The sequence below is a fragment of the Panulirus ornatus genome, chromosome 63, assembly GCF_036320965.1.
Source record: "Panulirus ornatus isolate Po-2019 chromosome 63, ASM3632096v1, whole genome shotgun sequence".
Classification (NCBI taxonomy): domain Eukaryota; kingdom Metazoa; phylum Arthropoda; class Malacostraca; order Decapoda; family Palinuridae; genus Panulirus; species Panulirus ornatus.
This window is the reverse complement of record NC_092286.1, coordinates 28,650,362-28,668,778: the sequence shown is the minus strand read 5'-3', so window position 1 is coordinate 28,668,778 and position 18,417 is coordinate 28,650,362. Positions and strand designations below refer to the sequence as shown.

At 52.0% G+C, this 18,417-nt stretch overlaps 1 protein-coding gene and 1 long non-coding RNA gene across 5 annotated transcripts in view; one reads left to right on the top strand and one right to left on the bottom strand.

Moving 5' to 3' along the window:
• LOC139746009 (uncharacterized) overlaps positions 1-15,187 on the top strand; it is a 59,403-nt gene extending 44,216 nt beyond the window's left edge. For 2 of the 3 annotated variants that reach the window (XM_071656802.1, XM_071656804.1), the window contains exons 3-4: positions 2,601-2,839; positions 11,646-15,187. In XM_071656802.1, coding sequence (XP_071512903.1) covers positions 2,601-2,839; positions 11,646-12,419 — 1,013 coding nt within the window. In that variant the 3' untranslated portion in view covers positions 12,420-15,187. The remainder of the gene's footprint in view (positions 1-2,600; positions 2,840-11,645) is intronic. The other variant, XM_071656803.1, reaches the window with a different exon arrangement.
• Positions 1-18,417, bottom strand: part of LOC139746026 (uncharacterized) — a 124,063-nt gene that overhangs the window by 57,098 nt on the left and 48,548 nt on the right. The gene's annotated exons all lie outside the window — the stretch shown is intronic.

The following is an 18,417-nucleotide window of genomic DNA, read 5'->3' as shown; positions in this document are numbered from 1 at the left end:
CCACGACACACCCTGTAGCCTCTAACCTCCCCCTCCCCTGAACCACGACACACCCTGTAGCCTCTACCCTCCCCCTCTCCCCTGAACCACGACACACCCTGTAGCCTCTACCCTCCCCTGAACCACGACACACCCTGTAGCCTCTCCCCTCCCTCCCCCTCCCCTGAACCACGACACACCCTGTAGCCTCTAACCTCCCCTCCTCCCTCCCCCTCCCCTGAACCACGACACACCCTGTAGCCTCTAACCTCCCCCTCCCCCTCCCCTGAACCACGACACACCCTGTAGCCTCTACCCTCCTCCTCTCCCCTGAACCACGACACACCCTGTAGCCTCTCCCCTCCCCCCTCCTCTGAACCACGACACACCCTGTAGCCTCTACCCTCCCCCCTCCCCTGAACCACGACACACCCTGTAGCCTCTACCCTCCCTCTCCCCTGAACCACGACACACCCTGTAGCCTCTCCCCTCCCCCCTCCCCTGAACCACGACACACCCTGTAGCCTCTACCCTCTCCCCTCCCCTGAACCACGACACACCCTGTAGCCTCTACCCTCTCCCCTCCCCTGAACCACGACACACCCTGTAGCCTCTACCCTCCCCCTCCCCTGAACCACGACACACCCTGTAGCCTCTACCCTCCCCTGAACCACGACACACCCTGTAGCCTCTACCCTCCCCTGAACCACGATACACCCTGTAGCCTCTACCCTCCCCCTCCCCTGAACCACGACACACCCTGTAGCCTCTACCCTCTCCCCTCCCCTGAACCACGACACACCCTGTAGCCTCTACCCTCTCCCCTCCCTGAACCACGACACACCCTGTAGCCTCTACCCTCCCCCTCCCCTGAACCACGACACACCCTGTAGCCTCTACCCTCCCCTGAACCACGATACACCCTGTAGCCTCTACCCTCCCCCTCCCCTGAACCACGACACACCCTGTAGCCTCTACCCTCCCCCTCCCCTGAACCACGACACACCCTGTAGCCTCTACCCTCCCCTGAACCACGATACACCCTGTAGCCTCTACCCTCCCCCTCCCCTGAACCACGACACACCCTGTAGCCTCCCCTCCCCTCCCCTGAACCACGACACACCCTGTAGCCTCCCCTCCCCCCTCCCCTGAACCACGACACCCCACACCCACTGCTCTTGGGTACACTCAATACACCCCCCTCCTCCTCTTTTTCCCCTCCACACCAAAATACACATATACACACAACCGCCACACATCATATTTACACAACCACGTCCACTACTACCCCCTCCCCTCCCCTCCCCTCGACCTACACACACACACACACACACTATGTGGTACACATAAACCCTATGTGCACATGCGTATATCCACACACACACACACACACGCTGTATACACCACTTGCACACAAGTGTGTTCTGTGAAGTGACCAAAGGTCAGACACACAGACATATATACATCTATACACATAGGTACATATTCATACTTGCTTGCCTTCATCCATTCCCGGCGCTGCTACCCCGCCCCACAGCATCGCTAACCCCCGCTTCAGCGAGGTAGCGCCAGGGATACAAACTTCCCCATCCCAGCCCCAACCCCCCCTCCCCAAAATAAGGTCACATTCGTTCACACTCAGTCCTTCTTTCTAGCTGCCATGTGCAATACCTGACCCTGTATGTGATTACAAGGTTAAATTTGGTAAGGTTAAATTATTCAAGGTAAAATTTGTGTAGGTTAAATTTGGTTAAAGTTGAATTTGTCAAGGTTAAAATCTTTTAAGGTTAGATTTGTCAAGGCTAAATTTGTCAAGGTAAAATTTGTCAAGGTTAAATTTTTAAGGTTGAATTTGTCAAGGCTAAATTCTTTAAGACTAAATTTTTCAAGGCTGAATTTGTTAAGATTAAATTTGGCAAGGCTAAATTTTTAAGATTAAATTTATCAAGGTAAAATTATTTGAGGTTAACTTTTTAACGTTAAATTTATCAAGGTAAAATCATTTAAGGTTAATCTTTTAAAATTAAATTTGTCAAGGCTAAATTTTTCAGGTTAAATTCTTAACGTTAAATTTATCAAGGTAAAATCATTTACGGTTAAATTATTTAAGGCTAATTTCTGTAAGGTTAAATTTGTCAAGGCTAAATTTTTCAGGTTAAATTTATCAAGGTAAAATTTTTCAGGTTAAATTTATCAAGGTAAAATTATTTAAGGTTAAATTTTTAACGTTAAATTTATCAAGGTAAAACCATATAAGGTTAAATTTATCAAGGTAAAACCATTTAAGGTTAAATTTATCAAGGTAAAATTATTTAAGGTTAAATTTTTAACATTAAATTTATCAAGGTAAAATTATTTAAGGTTAAATTTTTAACATTAAATTTATCAAGGTAAAATTATTTAAGGTTAAATTTTTAACATTAAATTTATCAAGGTAAAATTATTTAAGGTTAAATTTTTAACATTAAATTTATCAAGGTAAAATTATTTGTAAAATTATTTAAGGTTAAATTTTTAACATTAAATTTATCAAGGTAAAATTATGAGGTTAAATTAAGGTTAATTTTTGTCCCGGTCAAATTGGTTAACGCGTGTCTTGTGTGTTCTTTTAACGTTACCAGGCAGCACGTTTGTGTCCGTGGACAGCAAGTGTTGGGGAGGAGGAAGCCTGACCCAGGTACCACACCCGCCCACCACCACCTCCACCTCCTCCACCACCTCGGGCGGGGCGGTCCACGTCCGCCCACCCCCGGCCGCCCACACCACTCCTCCGCCGCCCACCGCCACCCTCACCATGCCCTCCCAGGTACACCAGCCCGCCCGCAGGGTCGGGGGCCGACGCCCCATCAAAGACGAGAAGGTGAGTGTGTTCTTGTGGTACCGTCAGACGTACCGTACTGTACCGTCAGACGTACGTAGGCCTACTGTACTGTACTGTGACGTACCGTACTGTACCGTCAGACGTACCCTACTGTACCTCAGGCGTAGCGTACTGTACCGTCAGGCGTACCGTACTGTACTGTCTGTGACGTACCGTACTGTACCGTCAGACGTACCCTACTGTACTGTGACGTACCGTATTGTACCGTCAGACGTACCGTACTGTACCGTCAGACGTACCCTACTGTACTGTGACGTACCGTACTGTACCGTCAGACGTACCCTACTGTACTGTGACGTACCGTATTGTACCGTCAGACGTACCCTACTGTACCGTCAGGCGTAGCGTACTGTACCGTCAGACGTACCCTACGGTACTGTACTGTGACGTACCGTACTGTACCGTCAGACGTAACGTACTGTACTGTACTGTACTGTGACGCACCGTACTGTACCATCATACGTACCGTGCTGTACCGCCAGACGTACCGTATTGTACCGTCAGACGTACCGTACTGTACCGTCAGGCGTACCGTACTGTGACATACCGTACTGTACCGTCAGACGCACCGTGCTGTACCGCCAGACGTACCGTATTGTACCATCAGACGTACCGTACTGTACCGTCAGACGTACCCTACTGTACCATCAGGCGTACCGTACTGTACCGTCAGACGGACCGTACTGTGCCGCCAGACGTACCGTACTGTGCCGTCTGACGTACCGTACTGTACCGTTAGGCGTACCGTAGTGACGTACCGTACTGTACCGCCAGACGTACCCTACTGTACCGTCAGACGTACCCTACTGTACCGTCAGACGTACCCTACTGTACCATCAGGCGTACCGTAGTGACGTACCGTACTGTACCGTTAGACGTACCGTAATGTGCCGCCAGACGTACCCTACTGTGCCGTCAGACGTACCGTACTGTACCGCAGGCGTACCGTACTGTACCGTCAGACGTACCGTGCTGTGCCGCCAGACGTACCCTACTGGACCGTCAGGCGTATCGTACTGTGACGTACCGTACTGTACCGTCAGGCGTACCGTACTGTGACGTACCGTACTGTACCGTCAGACGTATCCTACTGTACCGTCAGACGTACCGTACTGTACCGTCAGGCGTACCGTACTGTGACGTACCTTACTGTACCGTCAAACGTACCGTACTGTACCGTCAGACGTACCGTACTGTGCCGTCAGACGTACCCTATTGTACCGTCAGACGTACTCTACTGTACCATCTGCTGTATTGTACTGTCCCATCTGCTGTACTGTACTGTGCCACCAGCTGTACCTTACTGTACCACGCCAGCTGTACCTTACTGTACCACGCCAGCTGTGCCGTACTGTGCCGTCAGATGTACCGTACTGTACCGTCAGACGTACCGTTCTGTACCGTCAGACGTACCGTACTGTACCGTCAGATGTACCGTACTGTACCACACCACCCTCACCGTACTGTACCATCAGATGTACCGTACTGTGCTATCAGATGTACCGTACTGTGCTATCAGATGTACCGTACTGTACCGCACCGTACTGTACCGTCAGATGTACTGTACTTACCATCTGCTGTACTATAGTGTCCCATCGGCTGTACCGTACTGTACCACCACCCGTACCGTACTGTGCCGTCAGACGTACCGTACTGTAGCTCCAGCTGTACCGCACTGTACCGTCAGCTGCACCTTACTGTACCACATTAGCTTTACCTTATTGTACCACATCAACTGCACCGTCAGCCGTACCGTACTGTACCACACCAGCTGTACCGTACTGTGCCATACCAACTGTACCGCCACCCGTACCTTACTGTACCACACCAGCTTTATTACCGTACCGTTCTGTACCGCCACCCGTACCTTATTGTACTACACCAGATGTACTGTACTGTACCACCATCTGTACCTTACAGTACACACACACACACACACACACACACACACACACACCGACCTAGGCCAGGCAGCCGTCTATCGACCAGCCCCACGAGGGGAGGATGAACACCTAGGATTGTCTGTGGGCTGTCTGCCGCGCACAGGATTCGAACCTGGCTGGGCTTCGCTAAACCACTGCACCACGGAGGCCCGTGTGTGTGTGTGTGTGTGTGTGTGTGTGTGTGTGTGTGTGTGTCAGCCTTACACGAAACTAAGGGTCGTACCGTCGTGCTCAAGGGTCGTACTGTCGTGCTCAAATGTCGTACCGTCGTGCTCAAGGATCGTACCGTCATGCTCAAGGGTCGTACCGTCGTGCTCAAGGGTCGTACCGTCGTGCTCAAGGGTCGCACCGTCGTGCTCAAGGTCGCACCGTCGTGCTCAAGGATCGTACCGTCGTGTCAAGGTCGACCGTCGTGCTCAAGGGTCGTACCGTCGTGCTCAAGGGTCGTACCGTCGTGCTCAAAGGTCGTACCGTCGTGCTCAAGGGTCGTACCGTCATGCTCAAGGCTCGTACCGTCGTGCTCAAGGGGTCGTACCGTCGTGCTCAAGGGTCGTACCGTCGTGCTCAAGGGTCGTACCGTCGTGCTCAAGGATCGTACCGTCGTGCTCAAGGGTCGTACCGTCGTGCTCAAGGGTCGTACCGTCGTGCTCAAGGGTCGTACCGTCGTGCTCAAGGCTCGTACCGTCGTGCTCAAGGGTCGTACCGTCGTGCTCAAGGGGTCGTACCGTCGTGCTCAAGGCTCGTACCGTCGTGCTCAAGGGTCGTACCGTCGTGCTCAAGGGTCGCACCGTCGTGCTCAAGGGTCGTACCGTCGTGCTCAAGGGATCGTACCGTCATGCTCAAGGCTCGTACCGTCGTGCTCAAGGGGTCGTACCGTCGTGCTCAAAGGGTCTTACCGTCGTGCTCAAGGGGTCGTACCGTCATGCTCAAGGCTCGTGCCGTCGTGCTCAAGGGGTCGTACCGTCGTGCTCAAGGGGTCGTACCGTCGTGCTCAAGGATCGTACCGTCGTGCTCAAAGGGTCGTACCATCGTGCTCAAGGGGTCGTACCGTCGTGCTCAAGGCTCGTACCGTCGTGCTCAAAAGGGTCGTACCGTCGTGCTCAAAGGGTCTTACCGTCGTGCTCAAGGGGTCGTACCGTCGTGCTCAAGGGGTCGTACCGTCGTGCTCAAGGTTAAAGTTTAAGTAAGCAGAGCTCTGTGTTGAAACTCTGATTAACGAAACCTTTACATGTTAAACGAGGTTTGACGACCCTCGTTAAACCATACCCACAGCTCACCGGTGCTATGTTAAACCATACCCACAGCTCACCGGTGCTATGTTAAACCATACTCATAGCTCACCAATGCTATGTTAAACCATACCCACAGCTCACCGGTGCTATGTTAAACCATACCCACAGCTCACTGGTGCTATGTTAAACCATACGCATAGCTCACCAGTGCTATGTTAAACCATACGCATAGCTCACCAGTGCTATGTTAAACCATACCCACAGCTCACCGGTGCTATGTTAAACCATACCCACAGCTCACCGGTGCTATGTTAAACCATACCCACAGCTCACCGGTGCTATGTTAAACCATACGCATAGCTCACCAGTGCTATGTTAAACCATACGCATAGCTCACCAGTGCTATGTTAAACCATACGCATAGCTCACCAGTGCTATGTTAAACCATACCCACAGCTCACCGGTGCTATGTTAAACCATACCCACAGCTCACCAGTGCTATGTTAAACCATACCCACAGCTCACCGGTGCTATGTTAAACCATACGCATAGCTCACCAGTGCTGTTAAACCATACGCATAGCTCACCAGTGCTATGTTAAACCATACCCACAGCTCACCAGTGCTATGTTAAACCATACCCACAGCTCACTAGTGCTATGTTAAACCATACCCACAGCTCACTAGTGCTATGTTAAACCATACCCACAGCTCACCAGTGCTATGTTAAACCAGGGGGGGGGGGCAGAACTATGTTAATCTAAGTTTACTCCTAGCTTAACTCTGCTGAACCACCTCGTTACACCTAATTATAGCTATGCTAAACAGGCTAATTAGAGCTGCCAAACCACCTCTTTACACCTAACTATGGCTATGTTAAACCAGCCGTAACCCCCCCCCCCCCCTCCTTCCCAGGAGGTGGTCGACCAGTATACACACATCTGGTCGTCCCGTAACCCCCCCCTCCCCTGCCAGGAGGTGGTCGACCAGTATACACACATCTGGTCGTCCCGTAACCCCCCCCTCCCCTGCCAGGAGGTGGTCGACCAGTATACACACATCTGGTCGTCCCGTAACCCCCCCCCCCCTCCCAGGAGGTGGTCGACCAGTATACACACATCTGGTCGTCCCGTAACCCCCCCCTCCCAGGAGGTGGTCGACCAGTATACACACATCTGGTCGTCCCGTAACCCCCTGCCAGGAGGTGGTCGACCAGTATACACACATCTGGTCGTCCCGTAACCCCCCCCCTCCCCTGCCAGGAGGTGGTCGACCAGTATACACACATCTGGTCGTCCCGTAACCCCCCCCCCCTCCCAGGAGGTGGTCGACCAGTATACACACATCTGGTCGTCCCGTAACCCCCTGCCAGGAGGTGGTCGACCAGTATACACACATCTGGTCGTCCCGTAACCCCCCCCCCCTCCTCCCAGGAGGTGGTCGACCAGTATACACACATCTGGTCGTCCCGTAACCCCCCCCCCCTCCCAGGAGGTGGTCGACCAGTATACACACATCTGGTCGTCCCGTAACCCCCCCCCCTGCCAGGAGGTGGTCGACCAGTATACACACATCTGGTCGTCCCGTAACCCCCCCCTCCCCTGCCAGGAGGTGGTCGACCAGTATACACACATCTGGTCGTCCCGTAACCCCCTGCCAGGAGGTGGTCGACCAGTATACACACATCTGGTCGTCCCGTAACCCCCCCCCTCCCCTGCCAGGAGGTGGTCGACCAGTATACACACATCTGGTCGTCCCGTAACCCCCCCCTCCCCTGCCAGGAGGTGGTCGACCAGTATACACACATCTGGTCGTCCCGTAACCCCCCCCCTCCCTCCAGGAGGTGGTCGACCAGTATACACACATCTGGTCGTCCCGTAACCCCTCCCTCCCAGGAGGTGGTCGACCAGTATACACACATCTGGTCGTCCCGTAACCCCCCCCCCCTCCTCCCAGGAGGTGGTCGACCAGTATACACACATCTGGTCGTCCCATAACCCCCTCCCTCCTCCCAGGAGGTGGTCGACCAGTATACACACATCTGGTCGTCCCGTAACCCTGGTCGACCAGTATACACACATCTGGTCGTCCCGTAAACCCCTGCCAGGAGTTGGTCGACTGGTCGACAGCAGATTCTTATCGCCGCCCCCCCCCCCCCCCCCCCTGGTCTTATCTTGGTAGATACGAGACATGACCGCGTCCGGAGATGTGTCTCGGGTCCGGATGTTGGCGCAAACATCCGGACCCGAGCTTGGCCGGTTACCGCCGGTCCACCCTCGCCCATACCACTGTAGCACCGGTGGTCCACCCTCGCCCATACCACTGTAGCACCGGTCCACCCTCGCCCATACCACTGTAGAACCGGTCCAGAGAGTCAGCCGTACCAGAGGACTGGTCCAGAGTCAGCCATACCACTATAGGACCGGTCCACCGTCAGCCATACCACTGTAGGACCGGTCCACCCTCACCCATACCACTGTAGAACCGGTCCAGAGAGTCAGCCGTACCAGAGGACTGGTCCAGAGTCAGCCATACCACTATAGGACCGGTCCACCGTCAGCCATACCACTGTAGGACCGGTCCACCCTCACCCATACCACTGTAGAACCGGTCCAGAGAGTCAGCCGTACCAGAGGACTGGTCCAGAGTCAGCCATACCACTATAGGACCGGTCCACCGTCAGCCATACCACTGTAGGACCGGTCCACCCTCAGCCATACCACTGTAGTAGAACCGGTCCAGGGCCAGACACACCACTGTGTGTGTGTGTGTGTGTGTGTGTGTGTGTGTGTCCCTCTCTACCACAAGCCACACCACGTGACCGACCCCTGGCGAGCTACGACCTCCGCCGACATTGGACATTTACTTCTTTACTCGCACCTCTTTGCTTTGGAAATCCTCGGCTTCTCATTTGGTCTTTGCCCTACGACCTGACCCTTCTTTAAAAGGCCTCCCTCATTATTTTTAAAAGGCCTGGCGGCCTTTGTTGAAGGCCTCTCGACTCGCGGACTCCGGGGGCGCCCGCCCCCCTTAACCCCCCCCCCTTAGTAGGGGGATGTAAGGGGGTGTTGTGAGTACAACCTCGGCCATAACTGAGTCATAATGCCCCACACCCCACACACCCCACAACCTCCTCCTCCTCCTCCATCTCCTCCTCCTCCTCCACCTCCTCCTCCTCCTCCTCCTCCTCCTCTTCCACCTCCTCCTCCTCCTCCTCCTCCTCCTCCTCTTCCACCACAGATGAAGCGCGACCATGTCTTCCCAGACCCACCAGCAGGAACACGTGGTGCACGTGGCAGGTCTTACACACACACACACACACACACACACACACACACACACACACACACACAGCCAGCTCCTGGGGTAGTAGGAATCGAAATGGACTCAGCGCTCAAGAGAAAATGGGTCGAGTTTGGAAATCTGGGTCCAGAGAGGCGACAGCTTTTTTCAGTTAGGTATAAATAAGAGAGGCTAGAATACACACACCTCAGGTCGGGGCAGTACTCCATACAATGTCAAATTCATCCCATTTTTTTTTTTTTTTTTTTGTAGCACCGCAACAGCTATTCAAAAGAAAACGGATCGCCACCCCGCAACAACAACTGGTCCTAAAGAAGATGGGTCGACGTGGTTGGCTGAGCCGTTTCTGTACTGTGGGATTTTCCACGGCAGCCCAGAAGGTTACGTGGGGGATGGACACACAAGAGCGCGTTTGAAGTGATGGAATTGGACACATTCATCACGGGAAATGGGGGGGGGGGGGGTTGAGAGAAATGGGTAGGAAATATTTTAGATGCATTAAACTACACCTGGTGAGATATGCCCCATCTACACACACACACACACATATATATATATATATATATATATATATATATATATATATATATATATATACATATTTCCCTTTTGTCCACGGGGGGGGGGGGGGGGGAATGAAACAAGTTCCCAAGTGCACTTTCGTGTAATGATCGCATCATCAGGGGGATCAGGGGAGATACATTGGAGTGGATTTGAAAGCAATGGATGGCATCTCTGTCGATTTGGTCAGCTTTGGAATACCTTTGGTCAACTGGTGAAGAAGAGCGGAAGAGACAGAGGCTAGAAGACGAGGGAGTGAGGAGGGAGTGAGAGGAAAGCCAAAATAGGGAAGTTTAGAGATTAGACCCCAGTGCCGCATCCAGTCCAAAGCTCTCCAAGACGACTACACCACAGGAATCCCCCTATCCTGTCCAAACCTTTTGAAAGCTCACAAGACTGCAACGGGCCATAAGATTCCCTCCCAAAAAGCGTCTCAGAAGAGGAGAAGTACCAGATAGAGAGAGAGAGAGAGAGAGAGAGAGAGAGAGAGAGAGAGAGAGAGAGAGAGAGGTGGGTGACCAATCACGGCTCTTACGTAGAGGCCGTGTGTCCAATTGCGTTCCCAAGATGGGAAGAGGAAACATAAAAAGAAACACCTTCTGTATGGAAGCCAATTGGAATAGACGAGCAAGCACGGGCGCCGCATGACCAGAAAGAAGAACTCCCTCCGAACTGGCACCCAGGTGGAGGAGTCATGTTTACACCCTCCGTAAAGGAATTATGAGGGTGGGGGGCATGGCATGAGTAAAAGGGGGGGCATGGCATGAGTAAAAGGGGGGGCATGGCATGAGTAAAAGGGGGGGCATGGCATGAGTAAAAGGGGGGGCATGGCATGAGTAAAAGGGGGGGCATGGCATGAGTAAAAGGAGGGGCATGGCATGAGTAAAAGGAGGGGCATGGCATGAGTAAAAAGAGTTACTGTTGGGAGGGAAGGAACATGAGGGGGTCGAGAGACAGGAGAAATGAGGCGGGAGCGGAGAAAATGAGTCAACTTCGTCAGGAGAAAGTCGACTTCGTCAGGAGAGAAATGCGAACCTCACAGCCACAGAAGAAGCGACCTCCTCATCCTTGCTTACGAACCCTTGTATCAGGTCCCAAATGAGTAGTTTGAGCTCGTCCGCTTTCCCCCTGCTGTGATCCCCTGACTCATCTTTACTCATAAGAGTGGCAATAGCGGCGGCCCGTGACTCATCCTTGTGACTCAGGTGCCGCCACTCAAGACGTGACTCACCTCCTGGGTGAGTTGAAGGGGTTCGTGCGATCATGAGTCGCCACGACATTTGTGTGTGTGTGTGTGTGTGTATGGGAGGGTCGTCAAGTACTCATGTGACTGACTCAGTGAGTCAGGTCTCGCGACATGACTCACGTGAGTGAGATGGCGTAGCCTCGGGTGAGTCAAAAAGGAGAGGAGCTGGGCCTTCTCAAGGCTGCGTACGAGGGAGAGGGAGGGAGGGAGGAGGACATTTGCGACAGCGTAGACGAGCCCCTCGAAGACCCATTTAAGCTCGATGGTCCGTTCCTCTGTGGGTCTGATTGAGCCTCGATGGTCCGTTCCTCTGTGGGTCTGGTTGAGCTCGATGGTCCGTTCCCCTCTGGGTCTGATTGGCCTGGGGCCCCACGGAGCTGTGGTCTGTTTGTGATTTGATAATTTTCCAATGTTTTAATGTATATTTGATGATGTTCTTCTTCGTCAGAATCTAACTTTCTTCTCCCCTTTTTTTCTGTTCTCTTTCTTGGCCACCCGCAGTTGTCGGACGAGGAGGAGGAGCGCCGCAAGCTGCGGCGGGAGAGGAACAAGCTGGCGGCGGCCAGGTGCCGCAAGCGGCGTCTGGACCAGACCAACATGCTGCAGGAGGAGACGGACGAACTCGAGGACAAGAAGTCGGAACTGCAGCAGGAGATCCAGCTCCTGCAGCAGCAGCGGGACGAACTGGAGTTCCTCCTGGCCACTCACAAGTCCGTCTGCCGCCGCCGCCAGCACGCCGCCGCCGCCGTCGCTGCCGCAGCCGCAGCCGCAGCCGCCGCCGCCGCCGCCGCCAGCAGCACCACGACCACCGCGACAGCCAACACCACCACCTCGAACCACACGCCCGTCCGCCTCGTCAAACCGGAGTCGTTGATCAAGGAGGAGCCTATGGACGCCGAGGAGACCCCCGCTGTGCCCAAGCCGAGCAGCGGGGGCGGGGCCAACCGGCCCCGACGGCCCACCAGCCTCAACGTGGCCCCGGTCGCCCTCCGCACCCCGACCGTCGCCGACCTCGGGGTCCCCATCGAGACGCCGTCGGCCGGGCTGCGCGGCCTCAACTTCGAGTCGATGATGGAGGGCGGGACGGGCCTGACGCCCGTCACCAGCGGCACGGGCCTGACCCCGCTCCACACGGGGCTCACGCCCCTCACCACGCCCGTCGTGTCCGCCCCCGTCTCCTCGGCCCCATCCTCCAACTGTGGCACCCAGCAACGTTCCTCATCCTCAGATCTCTCTTCGCCAGACTCCGTGCCGCCCAAGCTAGTGTCTCTGTGAAGGACGGCGCCCCTCGGGCAGGGGTGATGTGGGACGACGCCCTTGGCAGACCCCCACGTCCTCACCCTTTCATGGGTACTAGTCCACCACCCCCCGCCCTTCAACGTGCACGCCCTGGGCGCCGCGCGCGCCCCCCCCCCCCCTCAACGTTACGTGACGCGACAGAGCAAAAACCACACACTCACACTTGTACGAAGTTCACCTCCTCGAAAAATGGGGGAAGGAAGGAGAAACTTGACACGCCTTGGCTATACCAGTTGTTAGAAACGAGTCCTAGCGCTGTTCATGTTAGGTTAGATTCTAACCACCAACTGGGGGGCGGGGGGGGGAGAAAAATTAGATATATATTGCCTTTTTTTTTTTTTTTTTACACTCTAATTTTGGCCTTAGAATTAACTTCCTTGATGATGCCTTTCGGAGCCAGACTGCCTGCCGGCACTGCTCGAACGAACTAACCCACCAGGAACGGTTTACATATGAACATACATATATAAGTACATGTACTTAGAAAAGTGGTCTCCCCTGTGGTGAACGAACTAACCCATGGATTACATATGAACATTTAAGTACATGTACTTAAAGAGGTGGTCTCCCCTGTGGTGGTGATTTAAAGCCTTCCTTACAATATGGCTTTGGGTAAACCAGTGGAGGAACGTGGCGCTGAACAAATTTCGAGCAGAACAGTGAAGAACATAGTGAAGATGTTCTACCAAGATTTTGAAGATGTTCTACCAAGATAATGAAGATGTTCTACCAGGATAGTGAAGATGTTCTACCAAGATAATGAAGATGTTCTACCAGGATAGTGAAGATGTTCTACCAAGATAATGAAGATGTTCTACCAGGATAGTGAAGATGTTCTACCAGGATAGTGAAGATGTTCTACCAGGATAGTGAAGATGTTCTACCAAGATGGGGAAGGTGTTCTACCAGGATAGTGAAGATGTTCTACCAGGATAGTGAAGATGTTCTACCAGGATAGTGAAGATGTTCTACCAAGATAGTGAAGATGTTCTACCAAGATAGTGAAGATGTTCTACCAGGATAGTGAAGATGTTCTACCAAGATAGTGAAGATGTTCTACCAAGATAGTGAAGATGTTCTACCAAGATAGTGAAGATGTTCTACCAGGAGAGTCAGACAGGTGAACACATAATGCTCTGTGGTCAGTGTCTTCATCAAACGCATTCTGTTCCGAGATGGGCCCCTGTGTGGTATAGAAACTGGTGAACAGGTCGGCAGTTCTCTGTTTATACATATATACATACATATACATATATATAGTAACTTATATATGCTCTTTCTATGCAATACTGAACGACACACACACAAAAAAACAGTTCCACGCAGTTTTTTTAATAGGGTTATTCCTGGGGTGTGTGTGTGTGTGTGTGTGTGTGTGTGCGTAGTGTAAGGAAACGTACAGCACTCCAGCAGTGTTAAGGAAACGTACACCACTCCAGCAGTGTTAAGGAAACGTACACCACTCCAGCAGTGTTAAGGAAACGTACAGCACTCCAGCAGTGTTAAGGAAACGTACACCACTCCAGCAGTGTTAAGGAAACGTACACCACTCCAGCAGTGTTAAGGAAACGTACAGCACTCCAGCAGTGTTAAGGAAACGTACACCACTCCAGCAGTGTTAAGGAAACGTACACCACTCCAGCAGTGTTAAGGAAACGTACACCACTCCAGCAGTGTTAAGGAAACGTACACCACTCCAGCAGTGTTAAGGAAACGTACACCACTCCAGCAGTGTTAAGGAAACGTACACCACTCCAGCAGTGTTAAGGAAACGTACAGCACTCCAGCAGTGTTAAGGAAACGTACACCACTCCAGCAGTGTTAAGGAAACGTACACCACTCCAGCAGTGTTAAGGAAACGTACACCACTCCAGCAGTGTTAAGGAAACGTACACCACTCCAGCAGTGTTAAGGAAACGTACACCACTCCAGCAATGTTAAGGAAACGTACACCACTCCAGCAGTGTTAAGGAAACGTACACCACTCCAGCAGTGTTAAGGAAACGTACACCACTCCAGCAGTGTTAAGGAAACGTACACCACTCCAGCAGTGTTCAGTAACAGTAACACTGTGGCTCAAGCCTTTTTCTGTGAACGACTATATATATATATTTTGTTTCCCTGTGAACTTAATAATCCATATACCTCGACCTACAAAACCTTCACCAAAGACAAGCAAATTAATGATGCAATTTTTTTTTATAATAGACTTTGGTCAGGATGGATGTAGTCAATATGCAAAATGATTTGTAGTAAAATAAATAAATAAAAAAAAACCCTGCTCACAAGAATGTATTTAAAAAAAAAAATAAAGTATCTCAAAAAAAAAAGAGAATTATATATATATATATATATACTAAAAGGTAGGCTTCCAAGCACTAAATTGGACGATTTGTATATTAATATTCCAAAATAAAGACCGAAAACGGGGATTGGAAAAATGTAGTTCGGAAGAGAGAGGAAAACAAAATTCCAATTGTGGTGTTGCAATAAACATAAATTGCCAGCGGACTGGACAATATATATATATATATATATATATTTCTTGGGCCATAATTAATAATAGTAATAATAATAATAATAATGTTAGTAATAACAATAATAATTGTCATTATTTACCAGTGGGAAACTATTAATTATCACTAGTCTAGCTTTCATACGTTGGTAAGATTAAAAGGCACACATTTTATTTATACCAGATATATATATATAGACTATTTTACAAATAAACTTTATTAAACTTTTGCATCGTGTTTTGATTATCAAACTGCCATAATGATATTATTCCCCTTGTGGTCTGGAGGGCTCACGACCCTCCACAATCACGACCCCTTCCTTCACCATGACCTGACCTGACCTGACCTGACCCTTAGAAACGAGTCATGCATAGGGGTCGTACCCACCAAACACACGCGCGCGCTCAATGGAGTCGTACCATGTCTCAGGTCGTACCCATCACACACACGCCCAATGGAGACGTACCATGTCTCAGGTCGTACCCACGGGTCGTACCCATCACACACACACGCCCAATGGAGACGTGCCATGTCTCAGGTCGTACCCATCACACACGCCCAATGGAGACGTACCATGTCTCAGGTCGTACCCACGGGTCGTACCCATCACACACACACGCCCAATGGAGACGTGCCATGTCTCAGGTCGTACCCATCACACACACACGCCCAATGGAGACGTGCCATGTCTCAGGTCGTACCCATCACACACACGCCCAATGGAGACGTACCATGTCTCAGGTCGTACCCACGGGTCGTACCCATCACACACACACGCCCAATGGAGACGTGCCATGTCTCAGGTCGTACCCACGGGTCGTACCCATCACACACACGCCCAATGGAGTCGTACCATGTCTCAGGTCGTACCCACGGGTCGTACCCATCACACACACGCCCAATGAAGTCGTACCATGTCTCAGGTCGTACCCATCACACACACGCCCAATGGAGTCTTACCATGTCTCAGGTCGTACCCATCACACACACACGCCCAATGGAGTCTTACCCACCACACACACGCTCAATGGAGTCGTACAATGTCTCGGGTCGTACCCACGGGTCGTACCCATCACACACACACGCCCAATGGAGTCTTACCCACCACACACACGCTCAATAGAGTCGTAAAATATGTCTCGGGTCGTACCCATCACACACATACGCCCAATGGAGTCTTACCCACCACACACACGCTAAATGGAGTCGTACAATGTCTCGGGTCGTACCCACGGGCCGTACCCATCACACACACACGCCCAATGGAGTCTTACCCACCACACACACGCTCAATAGGGTCGTAAAATATGTCTCGGGTCGTACCCATCACACACATACGCCCAATGGAGTCTTACCCACCACATACACGCTCAATGGAGTCGTACCATGTCTCGGGTCGTACCCATCACACACACACGCCCAATGGAGTCGTACCCACCACACACACGCTCAATGGAGTCGTACCATGTCTCAGGTCGTACCCATCACACACACACGCCCAACGGATTCGTACCCACCACACACACGCCCAATGCAGTCGTACAATGTCTCAGGTCGTACCCATCACACACACACACACACACACACACACGCCCAACGGAGTCGTACCCACCACATACACGCCCAATGCAGTCGTACAATGTCTCAGGTCGTACCCATCACACACACACACACACACACACACACGCCCAACGGAGTCGTACCCACCACATACACGCCCAATGCAGTCGTACAATGTCTCAGGTCGTACCCATCACACACACACACACACACACACACACGCCCAACGGAGTCGTACCCACCACATACACGCCCAAAGGAGTCGTACAATATGTCTCGGGTCGTACCACACACACACACACACACACACACACACACACACACACGGGGTTAAATCGGGAGGGGAATAAAGTCATTTACTATTTAAATAAAGGAATTCTTTCCAACGCGTACGCGTCACCACACAGAAGCGCGTCTCGGGGCCACACGGGGTTAAATTGGGAGGGGAATAAAGTCACTGATTTGTTAAATGATGGCATCATCTCCTACCCGTATGCTTACAACACACGGCATTTCCTAACAGTATACTTACAGCACACGGGCATTTCCTACCCGTATGCCTACAACACACGGCATTTCCTAACCGTATACCTCCAACACACGGCATTCCCTACCCGTATGCCTACAACACACGGCATTTCCTAACCGTATGCCTACAACACACGGGCATTTCCTAACCGTATGCCTACAACACACGGGCATTTCCTAACCGTATGTCTACAACACACGGCATTCCCTAACCGTATGCCTACAACACACGGCATTTCCTACCCGTATACCTACAACACACGGGCATACCCTAACCGTATACCTACAACACATGGGCATTCCCTAACCGTATGCCTACAACACACGGCATTCCCTAACCGTATGCCTACAACACACGGCATTTCCTACCCGTATACCTACAACACACGGGCATACCCTAACCGTATACCTACAACACATGGGCATTCCCTAACCGTATGCCTACAACACACGGCATTTCCTAACCGTATGCCTACAACACACGGGCATTTCCTACCCGTATGCCTACAACACACGGCATTTCCTAACCTTATGCCTACAACACACGGACATTTCCTAACCGTATGCCTACAACACACGGGCATTTCCTACCCGTATGCCTACAACACACGGCATTTCCTAACCGTATGCCTACACCACACGGGCATTTCCTAACCGTATGCCTACAACACACGGGCATTTCCTAACCGTATGCCTACAACACACGGGCATTTCCTAACCGTATGCCTACAACACACGGCATTTCCTAACCGTATGCCTACAACACACGGGCATTTCCTAACCGTATGCCTACAACACACGGACGTTTTAAGGGTGTTGGAGGGTGTGGGGGGGGCAAGAAAGGGTTGTGGGCCCCCCTGTTGTAGGGAGACGGGGGGGGGTGTTGTGGCCCCCCCCCCCCCCCGTGTTGTAGATGCATGATATAATTAACTTAAGAATGTCAACATTAGACAATGTTGTGGGGGGGAGGAGGTGGCCCCCCCTCCCAGCGCTTAGTGTTGGCACACGGGGTGTGTGTGTGTGTGTGTGTGTGTGTGTGTGTGTGTGTGTGTGTTCAGGGCCAGGACGGCAAAGGGCCTCCCCCCCCTCCCTGCCCCCCTCTGGCCCTTAAAAAAAAGGGGGGGGCCTCCCGAGGCATTACCCAGACCTTAATATAGTAGCCCTTACACTCTTCTGCCCTTATTTTCCCCGGGGGGGGTAGAATATACAGCCCCCTGCCCTTATTTTCCCCCTGAGGGTAGAATATACAGCCCCCTGCCCTTATTTTCTCCCTGGGGGTAGAATATACAGCCCCCTGCCCTTATTTTCCCCCTGAGGGTAGAATATACAGCCCCCTGCCCTTATTTTCCCCTGGGGGTAGAATATACAGC